Source organism: Budorcas taxicolor, chromosome 15, assembly GCF_023091745.1.
Source record: "Budorcas taxicolor isolate Tak-1 chromosome 15, Takin1.1, whole genome shotgun sequence".
Lineage (NCBI taxonomy): Eukaryota > Metazoa > Chordata > Mammalia > Artiodactyla > Bovidae > Budorcas > Budorcas taxicolor.
In genome coordinates, this window is record NC_068924.1 from 81,380,190 (window position 1) to 81,404,200 (window position 24,011).

Sequence of the window (24,011 nt, forward strand, 5' to 3'; positions counted from 1 at the left end):
ATATAACTGAAAACAGAGTTCAAGTTCCAGTTGCTGGAAAGCAGAGCACAGTGAAATTTTAGACTTAAAGTGATTATCACTGGTAATAAAGCAGCACTTTTTTGGAATAACGCAAGATTGAGAGAAAAAGTATCTATCTCAAGGAGGAATCAGAAAAGATGCTAATGAAGAAAGTCAAACCAGGCATTGTTTAAAGTCTTCTGCTGTGAAAAAAAAACAAACACTTGAATTCTTCGAAAGCTAGCCAGCCGAAGTGAGCTACATACAGAATCCAGGCAGTGTCAGTGGATCTGCTCCTTTGGGAATGTCGCCTATACAGGCTTCAGTGGACAAAAAGTAATGCAGGCCTCTGGCCTGACCAAACTGGTTTTAAACCTCACATTTCTGTGTGAGATGCATGCTGACTATTAGCGGTTTCCAGCACTAGTCCACATGGTACATGCATATTTAACAGGAAATGCAATCCAGCACAAGCGGTGGAGAGGTTCCTCTCTGTACACTGCTGGTCCCATGGTGGCTCAGGAGGGTTGCTAACGGGCACGCCATCATCATTAGGCTGGGTTATCCTGATGGAGAAGGGCACCTCAGACACACCGTGGCCAGCCTCACCAGGAGCAGCTCGGTGAGAGACTGCAGGGCCTGCTTGCGGACAGACACTGCAACGTCCCGGCAGCGGTCCTGCAGGATGATGAGCTCGTCCTGCAGACTCGCGATGTCACAGTGCTTCAGGAGGTTCACCAGGACCTAGAAGGTACGCAGGTCACACCGGCGGCGACCCAGGCGCCACTCAGCACAGACTGCACACAGAACAATCCTTCAAGTTCCTGACTCTCTGTTTTGAGATCACAGATCCGTCCCTCCTCCCAGTAACATCCCACCCCTTAGAATGTGAGGAAATTTAAGACCTCTCTGGAGAAAATCTGACATATATTTTACATCAACATGTACTCAGAAACCATTTCAAGGGTTTCATGAACCCTATCAAAATCCATCTGTGGTCACCAGGTTAAGAATCCCTACTCTAAAAAACAAATTAAGGATCTAAAATTGTGGTTCCTAGGAAGCCAGCAATCCAGCAGGCCACTTAAGAACAGAGGGTCCTTCAGTCCATCTGTGTAATTTACATTTAACAGGGACAAGGTGAACTGACATCAAGTGGGACATGGGCACTGACTATGACAGGACAGGTTCTAAGACACTCTCTTGCACCTTCAAGCTGTTAGTGCTTAAAAAGCGGGCACGGAAAGAATGTCCAGAGAAACACACCTGGACCGCAGACTTCCTGACGCTGGTCTTCTCGTCGCCGACCCTATTCCTCAGTGACACCAGGAAACCCATTTCTGCTGAGGAAACACCGAGAAGTCATTACAGGCTGAGGACACGAGAGCCCCAGCCTCTCAGCGCACGCTCCTGAGAGCACGCGCCAATCCTCTCAGCGCACACTCCTGAGAGCACGCACCAATCCTCTCAACACACTCCTGAGAGCATGCGCCAACCCAAAACTGGCCAGTCAGCTGGTTTTAAATCATAAGAAACCACAGCATGAAATCATGTAGAAAAAGAAGAAAATTCAAATAACTACTTATTCACAATCATGCAGAAGCAGTAGTAGGCAGAGTAGTAACATTTCAAAAGGGCCTAAGTTCTGGAGAATTAAGCTTTAACCTGGGCCCCTAAGACTACGATTCTGACTTTATCTAGATTCTTCATTCTGTTTACTACAAATGGGAAGATGTAAACCACTGAGTGTTTTAAAGACTAAGTAAGACAAGACATAACAGGAATTTTAAAACCCTCCCGTCAAGAGTCCCTTTTACATTATTAGATATTACTGAAGACTCATAAGAGGTTTCTTTTTTTTTCAAATAAATGTGGATTATAGCTTTTAACATGAATTAGAAACTTAAAATGAGAATTATAAAAAGATTTAATAATTCATCTTAAGATACCAAATAAACGGCATACTTTATAACTGAAAAATAACAAAGTAGTGAAGAGAATGGCACTGATTTACATTCTGCAAACTCTTTAATGTCAGACTTAAAAGACAGCTGGGTTGTCATCTCTGCTCCTATCTGCTTTTGCCTGTCTGGGGCCTCTGCTGCAAACTCCAAACCACACTTTTGTGTAGTGTACAAACTACAAACTCCAAAGTACACTTTTGAGAAAACCAGAGAGTAGAAGGTAACTGATGTCTTAATATTACTATGAAAACTACTAACTTCAAGGGCCCACTGAAGGAGGCTGAGGGACCCCAAACCACACTTGAGAAATGCTGATGCACAAGAAAGAACAGTAGAAAATGAAACAACAATTAAATCAGATTAAATCAATTAAAATCAAATAAAATTAATTAAATCAAAGTAGATTATTTAAGATCAACAAAACTAACATTTTCCTAGATGGAAAATAATAGATGAGTCTAATTGCTAAAATCAGGAATGAAGGAGGGACAAGGTTATGAACACTAGGAACAGTTTTGTGCTAACACATTTAAGTAACCTGGACTAAATATCTAAATATTATTAAAGATATACATTAGGAAAACTAACTCAAGAAGAAGTAAAGACTGAATATACCGTAACAAGTCAAGGGATTGAACTAGTAAGCAAAACACTTCCCACACAGCCACAAAGGGTCAGGACCAGATGGCTCTACTGGAGTCGGTCAACTGTTAACAAAAACACCAATTAACAGAAATTAATAACAACGCTTCCTAAACTCTTTCAAAAAACAGAATCCCTATATCACTTTCCACCTCATTCTATGAAGCCAGTATTATCCTGAGAGCAAAACAAGACAAAATATTTCAAGAAAACAGACCAAAATCTCTTGTGAATACAGACATAAAATCCTCAGCAAGGGCCTTCCCTTGGGTCCAGTGGTGCAGACTCCAAGCTTCCGAGGCAGGGTACACAGGTTTGTTCCCTGGTCAAGGAGCCATATGCCCCGGGGTGTGGCCAAAGCATAAAAAATTTTTTTTAAAAATCCTCAGCAAAATATTAGCAAATTAACCCAGCAAGATACAAAAGGGATTATACTCCATGCTTGGGATTTATCCGAGGACATGGGAAAATCATTCACTGTGATACGCCATCACAGAACAGAGGACCAAGGCCATGTGATCATCTCCATAGATGCAGAAGTGGTGTGTGCAAAATCCTATACGCGTTCACGATAAAAACAGTCAACAAAGTCAGAAAACAGGAGACTTCCTCACATGATAAAGGTCCTCCTGATGCAACACAGAGCTAACTCCACACTCAACGGGAAGGACAGACAGAAGACAGGGATGTCTACGTCCCCCACTTCAACTCCACTACAGGTCCCAGCCGGGGAAAATAGGCAAGAAAAAGAAACAAAGGCATTCAGATTAGAAAAAGGAAGTGACTACTCTCACAGATGGCATGATCTGATAGGCAGAAAATCTTAAGGAATCTCACACACAAAAAACCTTTTAAGGCTAGTAACTAATTTAGCAACATTGCAGGATACAAGACCAATCATTAAAATTAGTCGTATAAACTGTCAATAAACAATCAAAAATGAAATTAAGAAAGCAATTTCACTTATAATAAACAGAGTCAAAGAGAATAAAATACTTAGGACTAAGTGTAAACCGCAAGAGTTACACACTGAAAACTATAAAACATCACTGAAGTGAATTAGAGGAGACCTACATATAGAAAGGCACCCCTTGGCTCACGGGCTGGAAAGCTTAGTATTCTCACAGTGGCACTGTATCCCACAATGGCATTCCCTGATGGCTCAGCTGGTAAAGAATCCGCCTGCAATGCAGGAGACCCTGGTTCCATTCCTGGGTCGGGAAGATCCCCTGGCGAAGGGATAGGCGACCCACTCCAGTATTCTTGGGCTTCCCTGGTGGCTCAGCTGGTAAAGAATCTGCCCGCAATGTGGGAGACCTGAATTCAATCCCTGGGTTGGGAAGATCCCCTGGAGAAAGGAAAGGCTATCCACTCCAGTATTCTGGCCTGGAGAATTCCATGGACTGTATAGTCCAATGGGTCAGAAAGAGTTGGACAATTTGATATTCACATTGAAAGCTGGATCCCTAACTCACATCATAAGTAAAAATTAACTCAAAATTGAACCAAGACCAAAAGGTTAAGAGCTAAAACTAAAAAACTCTTAGAACACCATCAAGAAAGTGAAAAGATAACCCAAAGAATGAGAAAAACAGGTGTGCAAATCATATTCGAAAAGGAGCCGGATGTAGACAATATGAACTTTTGCCTCAAAAATCAAAAGCTAAACGGACACTTGGGCTGTTTCCACTTCTTGGCTACTGTGAAGGGTGCTTCTACAAACACCCTCATACCGTGCTGTGCATGAGTGTGGATGCTGTGTGTGCGCGTGCCTATGGATCCACTCCTCTTCCCTCGTGGTTGCACACTGAGGAGTGGAGCTGCTGGGTCACGTGGTGACTCTACGTCTAACATTTTGAGGAACTGCCAGAATGAATGAACACACAAAATGTGGTCCATCCATACGATGGACTATGCTGCTGCTGCTGCTAAGTCGCTTCAGTCATGTCCGACTCTGTGCGACCCATAGATGGTAGCCCACTAGGCTCCCCAGTCCCTGAGATTCTCCAGGCAAGAACACTGGAGTGGGTTGCCATTTCCTTCTCCAATGCATGAAAGTGAAAAGTGAAGGTGAAGTTGCTCAGTCGTGCCCGACTCTTAGCGACCCCATGGACTGCAACCTTCCAGGCTCCTCCGTCCATGGGATTTTCCAGGCAGTACTGGAGTGGGATGCCACTGCCTTCTCCAACAATGGACTATATTCAGCCATAAAAAGCAATCGCGTCCTGATACAGTAGTGCATGCCTCACCGCGGATGAGCCTTGAAAACAGATGGCGGAGAAGCTGTCTGCACAAGGCTACATGTTCCAGGGTTCCACTTGTGTGACATGTTCAGAAAAGGAGGATCCACAGACAGGGGGAGCACAGGGACTGGCTGCTCGTGGGGATGCGGTTTCCCACTCAGTTAATGAGAAGCTTCTGGAAGCTGATTACACAAATTTATGAACCACTAACAACCACTGGTGGAGAAGGCAATGGCACCCCACTCCAGTGCTCGTCTGGAAAATCCCACGGACGGAGGAGCCTGCTGGGCTGCAGTCCATGGGGTTGCTAAGAATCGGACACGACTGAGCAACTTCACTTTCACTTTTCACTTTCATGCATTGGAGAAGGAAATGGCAACCCACTCCAGTGTTCTTGCCTGGAGAATCCCGGGGATGGGGGAGCCTGGTGGGCTGCTGTCTCTGCGGTCGCACAGAGTCGGACATGACTGAAGCGACTTAGCAGCAGCAGCAACAACCACTGGATTCAACATACTTTAAATGGTGACTTTTATGAATTACTTCTCAAAAGAAAAAACACCCACAATGGTACTTATTAGCACAGTATCTGGCATGTAGTAACTATACAAATTTTTTAATGCACAATTAATGCCAACAACACAAGTCATTTTAGTTTATCAAAAATAAAGTGGGAACATGGGCTCTTTACATCTGGCAAGCTCTTATAATTTAGAAGCATCATTAAAGCAATACAGTAGTGCTTGGAAGCATCTGCACAACACTGAGAATCCACTGCTGGATTCTGAGGCGGAGGAGAAAGACTTGCGCTCACCGACTCCTCCAAAAACACCAAAATTGAAACTAGCTGCTGAACAACCATCCACAGGAGAATGCTGGATCTCACCAAAAAAAGATACCCCCACGTCCCAGGGCAAAGGAGAAGCCCTAACAGGATGGCAGGAGGGGTGCAACTGCGTTTAGAATCAAACCTCATACCCGCCAGAGTTGCTCAGAGGGCGCAAACAAAACCCTGTCTGCACCAGGACCCAGGAAAAGGAGCGGTGACCCCCACAAGAGACTCAGTCAGACCTGCCTGAGAGTGTCTGAGTGTCTCCTGCGGAGGCACAGGTCAGCAGTGGCCTGCCCTGGGGACGGAGCTCTGGCTGCAGCAGGATGAGGGCCATGGCATCTGGCCGAAGTCCTCTTGGAGGAGGTCACCATTAGTCCCACCACAGAGCTGCCAAGTAGAGGACGCACAGACTGGAGAACAATTACACCAAAGGAGTTCTCACACTGTTGCAAACGTCCTGGGGCCCACTACAGACTCCCCGACCTGGGGATCTGGCAAAGGGGCTGACCACCCCCGGGGGCTCTGACTGTGGAGGCCAGTGGGATTTGGTTACCGGACTTCCACGGGGCAGGGAAGCAGCCTCTCAAGAGGGCACAACCAAAACCTTGTGCCCACCAGGACCCGGGAGAAAGGAGCAGCGACCCCCAACAGGCAAAGCCAGACTTGCTCTGAGTATCTGCAAGTCTCCAGTGGAAGCATGGCTCGACAGCGGCCTGCCATGGAGTCAGGGGCACTGAGTACAACAGCCCTAGGAGCCGAGGCGTGCTGGCACAAGTCCTTCTGAAGGAGGCCGTCGTCACCGCCATCAACCTCACCACAGTTTGGCCTCAGCCAAAGCCAAACTACAGGCGGCTTCCCTGATAGCTCAGTTGCTGAAGAATCTGCCTGCGGTGCAGAGACCCTGGTTCAATTCCTGGGTTGGGAAGATGTCCTGGAGAAGGGACAGGCTACCCACTCTAGCATTCTGTACTGGAGAGCTCCATGGACTGTCCATGGGGTCCCAAAGAGTCAGAGAGGACTGAGCAACTGTCACAAACGACAGGGTAGGAACACTGACCCACACAGCAGCAGAAAACTGGATTAAAGATTTATTGAGCACGGCCCCCCCACCAGAGCCAGACTCGATTTACCCCACAGTCAGTGATCCCATCAGGAAGGTTCCGTAAGCCTCTTATCCTCATCTATCACAGGGCAGAGAGAATGAAAACCACAATCACAGAAAATTAAGCTAGCCAAACCGATCACAGCCTTGTCTAACTCAATGAAACTGAGCCATGCCACATAGGGTCATCCAAGACAGACGGGTCGTGATGGCGAGTTCTGACAAAATGTGATCCACTGGAGAAGAGAATGGCAAACCACTTCAGTATTCTTGCTTTGAGAACCCCATGAATAGCATGAAAAGGCAAAAAGATCCGACACTAGAAGATGGACTCCCCAGGTCAGTAGGTGCCCAATATGCTGCTGGAGATCAGTGGAGAAATAGCTCCCGGAGGAATGAAGAGGCGGAGGCAAAGCAGGAACAACGCCCAGCTGTGGATGTGTCTGATGACGGAAGTAGAGTCTGATGCTGTTAAGAAAAATACTGCACAGGAACCTGGAATGTTAGGTCCATGAATCAAGGCAAATTGGAAGTGGTCAAACAGGAGATGGCAAGAGTGAACATCGACATTTTAGCAATCAGTGAACTAAAATGGGCTGGAATGGGTAAATTTAACTCAGATGACCATTATATCTACTACTGTGGGCAGGAATCCCTTAGAAGAAATGGAGTAGCCATCACAGTCAACAAAAGAGTCTGAAATGCAGTACCTGGATACAATCTCAAAAACGACAGAATGATCTCTGTTCGTTTCCAAGGCAAACCATTCAATATCACAGTAATCTAAGTCTATGCCCCGACCAGTAATGCTGAAGAAGCTGAAGCTGAATGTTCTATGAAGACCTACAAGACCTTCTAGAACAAAGAGCAAAAACAGATGTCCTTTTCATCATAGGGGACTGGAATGCAAAAGTAGGAAGTCAAGAATACCTGGATAACAGGCAAATTTGGCCTTGGAGTACAGAATGAAGCAGGGCAAAGGCTATCAGACTTTTGCCAAGAGAATGCACTGGTAATAGCAAACACATAGCCTCTTCCAATAACACAAAGAGACGACTCTACACATGGACATCACCAGATGGTCAATATCGAAATCAAATTGATTATATTCTTTGCATGGGAGGATGGAGAAACTCTATATGGTCAGCAAAAAACAAGACCAGGACCTGACTGTGGCTCAGATCACAAACTGCTTACTGCCAAATTCAGACTTAAACTGAAGAAAGTAGGGACAGCCACAGGCCATTCAGGTATGACCTAAATCACACCCCTGACAACCACACAGTGGAAATGAGAAACAGATTCAAGGGATAAGATCTGATAGACAGAGTGCCTGAGGAACGATGGACAGAGGTTAATACATAGTACAGGAGTCCAGTTCAGTTCAGATCAGTCACTCAGTCGTGTCTGACCCTTCATGACCCCTTGGACAGCAGCATGCAGGCTTTCCTGTCCATCATCAACCCCCAGAGCTTGCTCAAATGCATGCCCATCAAGTCAGTGATGCCATCCAACTATCTCATCCTCTGTCGTCCCTTTCTCCTCCTGCCCTTGATCTTTCCGAGCATCAGGGTCTTTTCCAATGAGTCAGCTGTTTGCATCAGGTGGTCAAAGTATTGGAATTTCAGCTTTAGCATTAGTTCTTCCAATGAATGTTCAGGACTGATCTCCTTTAGGATTGACTGGCTGGATCTTGCAGTTCAAGAGACTCTCAAGAGTCTTCTCCAACACCACAATTCAAAAGCATCAATTCTTCAGCACTCAGCTTTCTTTATAGTCCAACTCTCACATCCATACATGACCACTGGAAAAACCATAGCCTTGACTAGACGGACCTTTGTTGGCAAAGTAATGTCTCTGCTTTTGAATATACTATCTAGGTTGGTCATAACTTTTTTTCCTAGGAGTGTCTTTTAATTTCCTGGCTGCAATCACCATCTGCAGTGATTTTGGAGCCCCCCAAATTAAAGTCTGACACTGTTTCCATTGTTTCTCCATCTATTTGTCATGGAGTGATGGGACCGGATGCCACGATCTTAGTTTTCCGAATATTGAGTTTTAAGCCAGCTTTTCACTCTCCTCGTTCTCTTTCAACAGGAGGCTCTTTAGTTCTTCACTTTCTGCCAAAACGGTGGTGTCATCTGCATATCTGAGGTTTTTGATATTTCTCCTGGCAATCCTGATTCCAGCCTGTATTGATCCCAGCCTGGCATTTCACATGATGTACTCTGTGTATAAGTTAAATAAGCAGTGAGACAATATACACCCCTGACATACTCCTTTCCCGATTTGGACCCAGTCTGTTGTTCCACGTCCAGTTCTAACTGCTGCTTCTTGACCTGCGTACAGATTTCTCAAGAGGCAGGTAGGTAGTCTGGTATTCTCATCTCTTGAAGAATTTTCCACAGTTCGTTGGGATCTACACAGTCAAAGGCTTTGGCATAGTCGATAAAGCAATAGTAGACATTTTTCTGGAACTGTCCTGCTTTTTATGATCCAACAGATGTTGGCAATTTGCTCTCTGGTTCCTCTGCCTTTTCTAAATCCAGCTTGAACATCTGGAAATTCACGGCTCACTTACTATTGAAGCCTGGCTTGGAGAATTTTGAGTATTACTTTTGCTAGCATGTAAAGTGAGTGCAATTGTGCAGTTCAGTTCAGTTCAGTCGCTCAGTCATGTCCGACTGTTTGCGACCCCATGAATGGCAGCACGCCAGGCCTCCCTGTCCATCACCATCTTCCGGAGTTCACTCAGACTCACATCCATCGAGTCCGTGATGCCATCCAGCCGTCTCATCCTCGGTCGTCCCCTTCTCCTGCCCCCAATCTCTCCCAGCATCAGTCTTTTCCAATGAGTCAACTCTTCACATGAGGTGGCCAAAGTACTGGAGCTTCAGCTTTAGCATCATTCCTTCCAAAGAAATTCCAGGGTTGATCTCCTTCAGAATGGACTGGTTGGATCTCCTTGCAGTCCAAGGGACCCTCAAGAGTCTTCTCCAACACCACAGTTCAAAAGCAGCAATTCTTCGGCGCTCAGCCTTCTTCACAGTCCAACTCTCACATCCACACATGACCACAGGAAAAACCATAGCCTTGACTAGACGGACCTTAGTCGGCCAAGTAATGTCTCTGCTTTTGAATATACTATCTAGGTTGGTCATAACTTTTCTTCCAAGGAGTAAGTGTCTTTTAATTTCATGGCTGCAGTCACCATCTGCAGTGACTTTGGAGCCCCAAAAAATAAAGTCTGACATTGTTTCCACTGTTTCCCCATCTATTTGCCAGGAAGTGATGGGACCAGATGCCATGATCTTCGTTTTCTAAATGTTGAGCTTTAAGCCAACTTTTTCACTCTCCTCTTTCACTTTCATCAAGAGGCTTTTTAGCTCCTCTTCACTTTCTGCCATAAGGGTGGTGTCATCTGCATATCTGAGGTTATTGATATTTCTCCCCGCAATCTTGATTCCAGCTTGTATTTCTTCCAGTCCAGCGTTTCTCATGATGTACTCTGCACAGAAGTTAAATAAGCAGGGTGACAATATACAGCCTTGACGTACTCCTTTTCCTATTTGGAACCAGTCTTGTTGTTCCATGTCCAGTTCTAACTGTTGCTTCCTGACCTGCATACAGATTTCTCAAGAGGCAGGTCAGGTGGTCTGGTATTCCCATCTCTTTCAGAATTTTCCACGGTTTATTGTGATCCACACTGTCAAAGGCTTTGGCATAGTCAATAAAGCAGAAATCGATGTTTTTCTGGAACTCTCTTGCTTTTTCCATGATCCAGCAGATGTTGGAAATTTGATCCCTTGTTCCTCTGCCTTTTCTAAAACCAGCTTGAACATCAGGGAGTTGTGTAGTAGCCTGAACATTCTTTGGCATTGCCTTTCTTTAGGATTGAAACGAAAACTGACCTTTTCCAGTCCTGTGGCCACTGCTGAGTTTTCCAAATTTTCTGGCACATTGAGTGCAGCACTTTCACAGCATCACCTTTTAGGATTTGAAATAGCTCAACTGGAATTCCATCATCTGCACTAGCTTTGTTTGTAGTGATGCTCCCTAAGGCCTACTTGACTTCACATCCCAGGATGTCTGCCTCTAGGTGAGTGATGACACCATCATGATTATCTGGGTAGTGAAGATCTTTTTTGTACAGTTCTTCTATGTATTGTTGCCACCTCTTCTTAATCTCTCCTGTTCTGTTAGGTCCATACCGTTTGTGTCCTTTATTGTGCCCATCTATGCACGAAATGTTCTCTTGGTATCTCTAATTTTCTTGAAGAGATCTCTAGTCTTTCCCATTCTATTGTTTTCTTCTATTTCTTTGCGCTGATCATTGAAGAGGGCCTTCTCATCTCTCCTTGCTATTCTTTGGAACTCTGCACTCAAATGAGTACATCTTTCCTTTTCCCCTTTGTCTTTCGCTTCTCTTCTTTTCTCACCTATTTGTAAGGCCTCCTCAGACAACCATTTTGCCTTTTTTCATTTCATTTTCTTGGGGGTGGTTTTGATCACTGCCTTGGTGATCAATGTCTGAGGAGGTGTTCAATGTCTGAGGGGGCCTTACCAATAGCTGAGAAAAGAAGAGAAGTGAAAGGCAAAGGAGAAAAGGAAAGACATATACCCGTCTGAATGCAGAGTTCCAAAGAATAGCAAGAAGATATAAGAAAGCTTTCCTAAGTGAACAATGCAAAGAAATAGAGAAAAACAACTAATGGAATGGGAAAGACTAGAGATCTCTTCAAGAAAATTCTATATCCCAAGGGAACATTTCATGCAAAGATGGGCACAATAAGGGACAGAAACGGGATGGACTTAGCAGTAGCAGAAGGTATTAAGATGTTAAGAAGAGGTGGCAAGAATACACAGAAGAACTATACGAAGAAGACAAGATGGTTGGATGACATCACTGACTCAACAGACCTGAGTTTAAGCAAGCTCTGGGAGATGGTGTAGGACTGGGAAGCCTGGCGTGCTGCAGTCCATGGGGTCTCAACGAGTTGGACATGACTGAGCACCTGAATGACAATGTACAACAGTGAATCTGTAACGTGCTCAGACTGGAGTTAACGCAAACATTCAACATTTTTCCATATTAAATTTCTTTAGTTATTTTAGGGAATCTGTTAGCACATCCTGAGTTACTACTCTGAATTTGAGTAATTAGCTGATAGGCTAATATCTAGTCATTTAAACGTAGTCTTTCAGACTGCAATGCTAAGTACTAACTCTCATGGCACTTTACGGCACCTCAGCACCCATCTCACAGCATTTCGATTTTAGGTACCTGCATATATGCCTCTCCGCCTGCTCCTTAGGACGTGGAACTATTTTTGTTAGGGTTCGTACCTGCAGTGCCTCCTTGGGAGGAATGATATCCATGTTTATCAAATAAACTGATAGATCTCATTGTATCAGTTATTTTCTGCACATGTTCTCTCTTCTATCTATCTTTTAAAGTCATTTCTCTAAATATGATTTCTGCAGACCTGACAAAAGCCCTCTGTGAAGGGCAGACAAGGTTTCAGGATCAGACTGACAAGCAGTCAGGGAGGTCTGCTGACTCCCATGTCTTGGGTCATCCAGCTCTTTAGGAACAGAACTGGCCTAGGTATTCAGACTGCCTCTCACTTTTAATGTAGTTTTTCTCTACGACAATATGCCATATCATCATATAGGTGAAGGAAGAACCCATAAAAGTGACTTTCACAGACCATACAGCTAGACAGAAACAGAATCTGAGAGTAGCTCCAGGTCTTTCTACCACCTAGCCAGGTGTGTTTCTGCCCTCCTGAATTACACTGACACTCTACCATCCCAGATTATTCTGGTTCAGTAAGTCACTAAAAGAGTACAAACATCGCTTGTGTTTAGAATCAAGTACAGGATTCATGGGAGAGAGGATCCCAGAATCTCCACACGGTATGTGTGACCCGTTAAAAGACAGTTCGTATCACTGGTATAGAGAAACTATAACCCAGATTCTGCACTTTCCCATGGAAGCCAGGACTCACAGTTCCCTACCATGTATCAGAAGTGGATTCTGGGATGGCATGAGCACAGTCAAGATGCCACGTGGAAACAGTAACAAGGAGTAAAAGTAAACGAGGGCCACAGTATTGTGCGTTTTTCCCCTCTTCTGTGATGCTTTTCCTCTAAACCACATTTAATTCTACTGCACCTTCCCTTGGAGAAGGTGATGGCACCCACTCCAGTACTCTTGCCTGGAAAATTCCATGGACGGAGGAGCCTGGTGGGCTGCAGTCCGTAAATCTTGAAGAGTCGGACACGACTGAGCGACTTCACTTTCACTTTTCACTTTCATGCACTGGAGAAGGAAATGGCAACCTACTCCAGTGTTCTTGCCTGGAAAATCCCAGGGATGGCGGAGCCTGGTGGACTGCCGTCTATGGGGTCACACACAGTCAGACACGACTGAAGTGACTCAGCAGCAGCGGCAGTACCTTCCCTAGTAACTGTTCCTTTCTGGTCAGCAAGCCCAGGTGTTCATAACAACTAACTTCAGTGAGCAAATAAAACATTTGTAACATTCCCTGAAGTGTGACAGAAATATATGAAATATAGAAATACACGACAAGTGAAACGTATCTTATTCTTTACCTTGAAATGAAATACAGACTAGTGTAAGGACATCAACTAAGGAAATAAAATAGAAATTACTTTTAAGGGAAAACAAAAGATCTTCCAATAGTAAGGGTGAATTTGAAAAAAAATTCCCATGTTTCGAGGCTCTACCTACAGCTGTCTGAAATCTCCTGGTTGCTGCTCATCTAATAAGGGACAAGATCCAACATACCCATGGATCCGGCTGCTTCACCGCTGCTGTCCGTGTGGATGACCTCTGAACCTGCAGAAGGGTTAAGCATCTGCCTCTGATAGGAAAAAGCTTAAAAATAAATTTTAAAAAGGCTCTGTCAGTACACTAAAAAACTGTTACACTTTTCATTAACATAATCATGGCACAGTAAAGTAAATGTCGCTCAGTCGTGTCTGACTCTGCGACCCCATGGACTGTAGCCTACCAGGTTCTTCCGTCCATGGGATTTTCCAGGCAAGACGGTGGCTCAGATGGTAAAGCATCTGCCTGCAATGCAGGAGACCTGGGTTCGATCCCTGGGTCAGGAAGCTCCCCTGGAGAAGGAAAAGGCAACCAACTCCAGCATTCTAGCCTGGAAAATCCCATGGTGAGAGTAGCCTGGTAAGTTACAGTCCATGGGTCGCAAAGAGTCGGACACGACTAAGAGACTTGACTTGACTTCACTTCACTTCACTTCAATCATGGCATATTACACATTTCAGTTACTATGAATCATTACTGAAATAAATTTTAATTTCTTTGAAGAAAAAAGTGCAGTACTAAATCAGGTAATATGCAGACAGAAAACACAAATACTCAGCGAGTCCTTTAATTAAAGGGTCAATTATTCACCATCCGACAGTATACTGGCCCACTTTCCTACCTGATGAATTTGTCGACGGACTCTGTCGGTGGCTCTGTACTGGAACTGCAGGAGCTACAAGTAAGCCGACAGGTCAGAGGAGAAAAGACACAGCATCAAAACCCTATGTGAATATTTACAGAAGAACCCAAATCGAGGTAAGCAAGCCTGAAGGTGAGACAGATTATAGATACTGACAACTCCCTGTGTCAGGCCTGTGTAAACAGGCCCAGTACAGCCGCTAGCCAATGACGGAGTAACAGAGACTGCAGCCAGCAACCTCAACCCGAGGACAAGACTGTGAAACCGCTCGTGTAAGAGCTATTCCACAGCACTGCCAGCTGGAAGGGGGCTGAGGGCTGCAGTTATCACAGCACTCTGATCATTTCTGCCACCCAGTCTGGACCAGCAGGAATGAGGCCAGGCTCGGGGTGCTCAGCACACTCACTGTTATGCAGAAGCTCCTGGATGCTGTCCGACGGGGCTGAGGCAGAGGATTCCAGGCAGAGTGCAAAGCTGGAGAGCGCCTTGCTGCGCACCGTCGGGGCCTTGTCTCTGCAGCGGGCGACCAGGATTTCCTGAACTAAGAACTTATGCTTCAGGAACTTCTCGTGCTCTGGGGCCAGCGGGCCATCCACCTCTCGTTCAGGCAGCTCCAGGAGGGCCAAGGCCACGTCAAGAGTGAAGACCCGGTGGGAGACCTGGTGAAGGAAAGCCGTACGCGTCCCCATCACAGAGGAACAGCGCATAGCGCCGCGTGCATCCCCGCCGCAGAGGAAGAGCATCCAGCGCCACTGCAGCTGCAGTCTGCAGGTACAGAGCTGCAGAGCTGTGAGCCAGGAGCTCACACAGGCGTAGTGCCTACCTTGGCATTGCGTGTTAATCCATAAAGCCAGGCCATGAAAGAAGCATATTCTGCACAGGGAAGCTTGTTGAGCAGCTGGACCAGGGACTGAGCTGCGTAAGTCCGGTACTCAGACTTGTCGACCACCTGAAACACAGGCCCTGAGAAGCTGCCCCGCCGGTCCCCACGCAGAATGACAGAGACACAGGCCCTGAGAAGCTGCCCCGCCGGTCCCCACGCAGAATGACAGAGACACAGGCCCTGAGAAGCTGCCCCACCGGTCCCCACACAGAACGACAGACACAGGCCCTGAGAAGCTGCCCCGCTGGTCCCCACGCAGGACAACAGAGACACGTGCATTGGTGGAAGCAGACGAGCGCCGAGTGCACCCCGCTCAGCAACAGTGCAAGTGTCTACATGCTACAGAAATGACTATCCAGTTCTACGTCTCAGACCTCCTGGGAAACTAGCCTAGGAGAGGTCTCCAAGCCTCAGACCTCCTGGGAAACTAGCCTAGGAGAGGTCTCCAAGCCTCAGACCTCCTGGGAAACTAGCCTAGGAGAGGTCTCCAAGCCTCAGACCTCCTGGGAAACTAGCCTAGGAGAGGTCTCCAAGCCTCAGACCTCCTGGGAAACTAGCCTAGAAGAGATCTCCAAGCCCGATTTCAGAGTTTACAGATCTCTAGGATCCACAGAGTTCAAGTGAAGCATCATCTGCCCAAATTGCTAAACATTTTAAGAGATATTCACAGAATTTTGAATGCTAACCAGACACTGGATGATATTAAGGCATTATTCTGAATTTTTTAGGTGTTAATATTTTGTGGATATGTTTTTAAAGAGGTCTTATGCTGTAGAGAGACACATGCAATATTTATGTCTGAAAGAATATGATGAAATCTGCTTCCTAAGAAAATCCAGTGTGCCTATGTGCTGGCAGACCTTTTCCTTATACAAAATCACTTAACATTCTGTTCATTACTCTGTTCTATATCTTTATATACTTGAAGTTTTCTAAAAAAGGAAAAAAAGTTGTTTTATCCCCCCCAAATACTCAAAGAGAACAGCAAACATACTAAACAGAAAAGACCACGCTTGGTAACGACACAGACTCATTTCTGGGAACACTGATACATGCGTCTACTCTCGCGTGGTTTTCAGACTCTCAATACTACAGCCAGCAGTACCTTGACACAGATGTGCTGCAGTAGGGTACGAAGGACCGGGTACATGCTTTCCTTAAGTTCATCCACCAGTACACTTTAAAAAAGAAAAGAAAGAGTCACTGTTTATAATACATCTATAATAAAAATAAAATAACAGCTTCCCCTAAACCTATCCTCAAAAACAGTGACACTTCTACATTGTAGAAAGCCTGACTACCAAGAGCAATCTGTGCCTGTGCTGGAAGCAAGGCCTGAGTGTGTGGAGTGTGAAGAGAGCGTCACAGCGGAGCACCATTCCCCACGCCCAGGTGGTCTCCAAACTGCTTCCAGTAGCCAGTCAGGGAGGGGCAGGGCCCAGACCTCCCAAGATCCTTGGACTGCTTACGATGGTTCTTACCAAGGCTGAAATAAGACTCCCCTCGTGGCTCAGTGGTAAAGAATCCACCTCCCAATGCAGTACACGCAGATCCAATCCCCGACCCAGGAAGAACCCACAGGCACAGGAGCAATCGAGCCTGTGAGCCACGCCTCCCGAGTGCGTGAGGCACCTCCCCATGCCTCAGCCCCTGAAGCCTGGGAGCCCTCGAGTCCATGCTCTGCAGCAAGACACCCGCACACGGTCATCAGAGTAGCCCCCTGTCATCACAGCTAGAGAGAGGCCCACGCAGCAGTTAAGCCCGGGAAGAGCCATAAATAAAGAAACAATGTTTCAAATGTGGCAAGCTTTCTCTGTGAAGAGCTTGACTTTGAAGTAAACGCCAAATTGAGACATAGTACTACCTTGTGGTAGGTCAGCAAAATGAATTTCTAACAGTACTTCTCCAAAGTTAACCCTCAAAGAACCTATTAAAATGCCCAGATTCAACCCATCTTCAAGTTTATTCACGCCATTATAGAAATATTACAATTACTGACATCATGAATACATGGAAAATTGAGAACAAGTGCTGCTACTTAAAACATCTTATTTGCTGTTTAAAAAAAATTCTTAAGGAGAGAGGCTCACTCAGGGGTCAGACAGCACCTGTACCTGCATGCCAGCACCCACACCCGCACCCCACGCCCCGCACCTGCACCCCACACCTGCACCAGCAACCTGCACCCCATGCCCCGCACCCCATACCTGCACCCACAACCCACGCCCATACCCCGCACTCACGCCCGCACCTGGGCCTGCACCCCGCACGTGCGCCTGCACCCTGCACCCATGCCCTGCGCTCGCACCTGCACCCCACACCTGTGCCCGCACCCCGCACCCCGCGCCTGCCCACACCCGCACTCTGTGCCTGCCCGGGCACCGCTTCCGCTCGCAGGCACGCTCTCCGCTGTCCCCACCACCCCCATGCTGCTGTCAGACAGACAGAACCGAGGACAGAACAGCGAGTGATGTAGCAGCATCCCCCAGTAAAGCCCCGATGTGGGACTTTGCAGGCAAAGCCTGCTGACTCGTGAGGGGAAGATGAGTCTATCAATTATTGATTAAAAAGTTAAAAAAAAAAGTGGCAAGGAGCCTAAGGAAAGAGACTCAGAGGAGCCAGAAAGGCAGAGACAGACTTGGAGCAGCAGACAGAGACCGCGGTCGGGGCTCAGAGCTGGCCTCACCGGCGGGCCCACAGGCCACGAACCCCTCACCACCCCCAGCAGCACCCCCTACACCACCCCGAACAGCAGCCCCCCCACACCACCCCCAACAGCACCCCTACAACACCCCCTACACCACCCCTACACCACCCCCAACAGCACCCCCTACAGCACCAACACCACCCCCTACAGCACCAACACCACCCCCTACACCACCCGTACATCACCCCCTACACCACCCCCTACAGCACCGCCTACAGCACCAACACCACCCCCTACACCACCCCTACACCACCCCCAACACCACCCCCTACAGCACCAACACCACCCCCAACAGCACCCCCTACACCACCCGTACATCACCCCCTACACCACCCCCTACAGCACCGCCTACACCACCCCCAACACCACCCCCTACACCACCCCCTACACCACCCGTACATCACCCCCTACACCACCCCCTACAGCACCAACACCACCCCCAACACCACCCCCAACACCACTGCCTACACCACCCCCAACACCACCGCCTACACCACCAACACCACCCCCTACACCACCCCCTACACCACCCGTACATCACCCCCTACACCACCCCCTACAGCACCAACACCACCCCCAACACCACCCCCAACACCACCGCCTACACCACCCCCAACACCACCGCCTACACCACCAACACCACCCCCAACACCACCCCCAACAGCACCCCTACATCACCCCCTACACCACCCCTACACCACCCCCAACACCACCCCCTACAGCACCAACACCACCCCCAACAGCACCCCCTACACCACCCGTACATCACCCCCTACACCACCCGTACATCACCCCCTACACCACCCCCTACAGCACCGCCTACACCACCCCCAACACCACCCCCTACAGCACCAACACCACCCCCTACACCACCCCCTACACCACCCGTACATCACCCCCTACACCACCCCCTACAGCACCAACACCACCCCCAACACCACCCCCAACACCACCGCCTACACCACCCCCAACACCACCGCCTACACCACCAACACCACCCCCAACACCACCCCCAACAGCACCCCTACATCACCCCCTACACCACCCCTACACCACCCCCAACACCACCCCCTACAGCACCAACACCACCCCCAACAGCACCCCCTACAGCACCAACACCACCCCCTACAGCACCAACACCACCCCCTACACCACCCGTACATCACCCCCTACACCACCCCCTACAGCACCAACACCACCCCCTACACCACCCGTACATCACCCCCTACAGCACCGCCTACACCACCCCCAACACCACCCCCAACACCACCGCCTACACCACCCCCAACACCACCGCCTACACCACCCCCAACACCACCGCCTACACCACCAACACCACCCCCAACACCACCCCCAACAGCACCCCTACATCACCCCCTACACCACCCCTACACCACCCCCAACACCACCCCCTACAGCACCAACACCACCCCCAACAGCACCCGTACATCACCCCCTACACCACCCCCTACAGCACCAACACCACCCCCTACACCCCCAACACCACCGCCTACACCACCCCCAACACCACCGCCTACACCACCACCACCACCCCCAACACCACCCCCAACAGCACCCCTACATCACCCCCTACACCACCCCAACACCACCCCCAACACCACCCCCTACAGCACCAACACCACCCCCTACAGCACCAACACCACCCCCTACACCACCCCCTACAGCACCAACACCACCCCCAACAGCACCCCCTACAGCACCAACACCACCCCCTACAGCACCAACACCACCCCCTACACCACCCGTACATCACCCCCTACACCACCCCCTACAGCACCGCCTACACCACCCCCAACACCACCCCCAACACCACCGCCTACACCACCGCCTACACCACCAACACCACCCCCAACACCACCCCCAACAGCACCTCCAACACCACCCCCAACACCACCCCCTACATCACCCCCTACACCACCCCTACATCAGCCCCTACACCACCCCCTACACCCCCAACAGCACGCCCTACACCACCCCTACCGCACAAGCCAGATGGGCTGCTATGCGCTTTATCCTGAACCACAAGCCACACACGGCCCAGACGCGCGTCAGCTCCTCAGGTGCCAGAAGCCCCGGCTAGCACAGGGCCCAGGCCACCGAGGCGAGTGACAGAGAGACCCGAGCTGTGTGCCCTTACCTTACCAACTGGACGGCCAGCTTCCTACTGCTGAGAACCGGCGGCGTGATGGCAAGGGGGGCGTGATGGGGGCCTTTACCCACTTCCACCATCAGTATTATGCAGAGCATTTGATGCAAAACGTATCTGAGAACCTGGAAGAGGAAAGGAAATGCAGCTTAAGGCATGACAGAGAATCCTGGGGCCTTGCCAACTGTGACGCAGACCCCAGTGAGCTGTTCCAAGGGCCAGCAGGTAAAGGAGGTTGGCACAGGTTCTGGCTGACCACGAAGGGTGCGCCTGCTGGACAACAACCAGGTGTCATACCTGCACAAAATGAACAGTGCGGAGGTGCTGCCTACAGACTGATCAGCCGGATTCCACCCAGTTTCTCTGCTTGCCTTATACTCCAGCCCAGAAACCAGGGCTCGAGAATCAGCTGCAACTGAGCAAGGCCGAAGAATGCAACGGATTACCCCCCACAGGAAAGAGGAAGGGGATGATTCTCCACCTATGTTACAGCTGAAGCTTACAGAACACCTTCCCATATATCATCTCACAGAATCTACTCAAAGAGTTAGCTTGTGCATCCAGTGAATAAAATAATTACTGGAAACCAAGGATGTGGCCGGTACTGCATTAAGCATGTCTCTGTACTACAAGATTTGACCATACTTACTCTGAAATCTCTCAACTCAATGTCAGCAAAACATTTCCATTCTATACTTGATACTATTATTATCTCCACTTTATACATACGAAAAGACTTTGAAGATGAGTAGTCCCAAGTCAAGTAATCAAAGATAAGGCTACAACCACAGTCACCCAACGTCAGGCCAACACTTCTGCAATGAAAAACACCCTGTCCTTAGAGACACTGCCGCCTGAAAGGGTAATTTCCCATCCTCTGCACTTTCTACAATGCTAAAAAGGGCACAGAAATTAAAAGTTTTACTGTGAATGCTATCACATATTCCAGACACAGGGAAAAGATAATGACATCAAAAATTAAAGAAGTATGGCGTGTTTTCTAAACAGCAGGCATTACGCCGAGGCACTCTTCCCTGCAGTCCTCCTGAGAAATCCACAGGAAGGGAAGGCCCTCATCCTCCTTGTCCAGGTGAGGATACCAAGGACTCATGGAAGACACACAGGGCTTCTTCTGTGGCTCAGTGGTGAGGACTCCCTCTGCCAATGCAGGGGACACCGGGTCAACCCCTGGTCTGGGAGGATCCCACATGCCTCAGAGCCACTAAGCCGGTGCTCCACGAGATGCCACTGCACCGCAATCAGAGAGCAGCCCCCACTCACAGCGGCTGAGAGAAAGCCTGCTCGCAGCCGCAAAGACCCAGCACAGCCAAAAGTAAGTTGGAATGTTTTTTCTTTTTAAAGGGAGACACACAGCAGTGAGGTGTAGGACCCAAGTGCCCAGGGCCTCCTCACCCCACTCCCTGGAAACCAGGGCACTGCAGGCGCTGAAGGCAAGGGCCTTGGTCTGCCATGTTTTCTGCAGACTCCTGCTGCACTAACGACATTCAGGTTCAGTAACACCCCAGGGCTCACAAAGCCCTGACCCCAGTGTCTAGGGCTGTGCGGCTCTGAAGGTCACCGCGGGCAAATCCAGATATGAATGCTGACCAGGAGTGTCAGCAGAATCATCCACTAAGGCACAGACGCTAACAGGAACACGGGGCAGAGGGGCCTGCGGGGGAGCTGCAAGGTCCCGTGGCTGTCCATCCTCCCAGAGGACTCTGGAATTATCCACTAGGGCACAGACGCTAACAGGAACACAGGGGCACAGGGGCCTGCGGGGGAGCTGCAAGGCCCGTGGCTGTCTGCCCCCCAGAGGGCTCCCGTGAGCGCTCGAGCGGCAGCCCTGCCCAGCAGCTTTCCTGCGCCTCTGCAGGTCCCGCTGGGGCCTGCTTTATGCCTGAGCTCAACAGGAGTGTCCTGCGGCACCAGGGGCCTGGGTATGAGCCTGTAGCGAGCAGCGGCCGCCACGTGCTGACAGGCGCTTCTCATCACAGACACCAACGGCCCAGCGAGTTCACACAGCATCGCGCTGAGTCCTTGCAGCACTTCTAGTCACACGACCCGTGTGCTTTCAATTCCCTGTAACTCAGCTCCCGTCTCCTTTACCGTGTCTCCTTCTCTGTGAAGAGGGGAACAAAGCAGATACAGTCCATGGTAGGCCAGTTCTGGTATATACTTCATTTCTCTGAGAACTCTAAAAAAAAAGGCAAAAGATTAGTTAATGGATGTGATTTCACTAGGATAAACTCCTAACCCTATCAGCCTTATTTAAATGAATAATTTCTACCTGTGTGCCAATTAGGATAAAATGACATTTACAGCTCTGCTGCAGCAAAATATCATACCATAATTAAACGTTAGCACTGGGAGATTTAATTGCTCACCTGGCTTGTGTAACCTGGAACTCATAACGAACTGGTTCAAAACTAGTTAACGCAACAAAGACCTGGAAAACAGACACCAAGAAAAGGCCTGGTTTTTTCCACTCTCTTTGAACTTGCCCAAGGTCCCTGGCATTCTCACTTACCTCCACACAATTCTGTATACACTCTGGCTTTTCCTTTAAGGAGAATTTAGAAAGAAGCCTTATAAAGTTCTTCAAAAGTTGAAAGAGGACATTTCGAATTTGACGACGATCTTCAGAAGAATAAAAAACATCCTCTTCATCCTCTTCTTCTTGAGTAGTTTCATCCATCTAGATTATGCGGAAATACACAGCCGACTGCAGCACTGCCTCGCAGCCTGTCCCGAGGTTTGCAATGTCCCTGAGTCAAGGCCAGTGGACTCTAGGTGGCCACCCTGGGCCCCACGGCTTCAAGCTCAGTCTGGACCACATGAAGGCTACCACAGCTTCTGGGTCCGGATTTTCACATCAGTGAGACTGCCTGGGTTTCTTACCAGTTCTGGTGTCAATGAACCTCTACCCAGTCACACAAGAATTTGGAATTAATGCTATTCTATTATGTTCTTGTGGACATGAGTCCTCTGGACACTTCAACCGTGGTCTCTAATGAAAATAAGGTAACACCTGCTGGCCTGCGGCGAGGCACACCTGGGAACAGACTGGAGGGAGGCCACAGGGAGGTTGGAAGACAGCACGGGGAACAGAGGCTCAGCAGGCCACGAGGCCATGCCTAGGGGAGGGAAGGCAGACAGCACACTAGAGCTTTGGTATAATCATGACGCCCGACATCCTAACTTGATATAAATCCTTACACGAGTCAGACACGCTTCATGGCCACACCCCCGCTTACCTCCACCTCCTCTCTCCTGTGGGGTCTTGCCCGCTTACTGCTCTCCTGAGAGTTGCCCTGAGTGTTCTTTGGTTGCTCTTTCTTTCTTTTCTGATTCAAGCTGGATTCCTGAGGCCAGCACTTCTTTAGAATCTGAAGGCATTTGTCAAATATCACTGGATGGAAAACTTGATTGACTACGCTGCCTATTTGTAAAGAATAGAGAGTAAGCAAGGTAGGGTTAATTGCCCTGAAATGTATCTGCTACAACAATGAAATACTTAAAAACAAACGAGGCTTTTCCTTAACTAACGGGAACCTTTAGCAAAAAAGTGTAATTCAACTTCCACCCTAGGCAACGAGCAGTCAGTTCAGTTCAGTCGCTCAGTTGTGTCCAACTCTTTGCGACCCCATGGACTGCGGCACGCCAGGCCTCCCTGTCTATCACCAACTGCTGGAGCTTGCTCAAACTCATGTCCATCGAGTTGGTGATGCCATCTGACCATCTCATCCTCTGTCATCCCCTTCTCCTCCTGCCTTCAATCTATCCCAGCATCAGGGTCTTTTCAAATCAGTCAGCTCTTTGCATCAGGTGGCCAAAGTATTGGCATTTCAGCATCAGCCCTTCCATTGAATATTCAGGACTGATCTCCTTTAGGATGGACTGGTTGGATCTCCTTGCAGTCCAAGGGACTCTCAAGAGTCTTCTGCAACACCACAGTTCAAAAGCATCAATTCT

At 48.5% G+C, this 24,011-nt stretch overlaps 1 protein-coding gene across 2 annotated transcripts in view; it reads right to left on the reverse strand.

Annotated features, from left to right (window-relative positions):
- Positions 1-24,011, reverse strand: part of NCAPD3 (non-SMC condensin II complex subunit D3) — a 63,328-nt gene that overhangs the window by 34,649 nt on the left and 4,668 nt on the right. Inside the window, exons 4-15 of one of the 2 annotated variants that reach the window (XM_052652446.1) lie at positions 23,294-23,478; positions 22,567-22,734; positions 22,424-22,485; positions 22,146-22,233; positions 20,028-20,161; positions 16,268-16,340; positions 15,103-15,228; positions 14,686-14,938; positions 14,259-14,312; positions 13,595-13,684; positions 1,267-1,340; positions 610-744 (exon numbers count right to left, since the gene is read on the reverse strand). In XM_052652446.1, the coding sequence (XP_052508406.1) occupies positions 610-744; positions 1,267-1,340; positions 13,595-13,684; positions 14,259-14,312; positions 14,686-14,938; positions 15,103-15,228; positions 16,268-16,340; positions 20,028-20,161; positions 22,146-22,233; positions 22,424-22,485; positions 22,567-22,734; positions 23,294-23,478 (1,442 nt within the window). Of the gene's footprint in view, positions 1-609; positions 745-1,266; positions 1,344-13,594; positions 13,685-14,258; positions 14,313-14,685; positions 14,939-15,102; positions 15,229-16,267; positions 16,341-20,027; positions 20,162-22,145; positions 22,234-22,423; positions 22,486-22,566; positions 22,735-23,293; positions 23,479-24,011 lie in introns of both variants that reach the window. The other variant, XM_052652445.1, reaches the window with a different exon arrangement.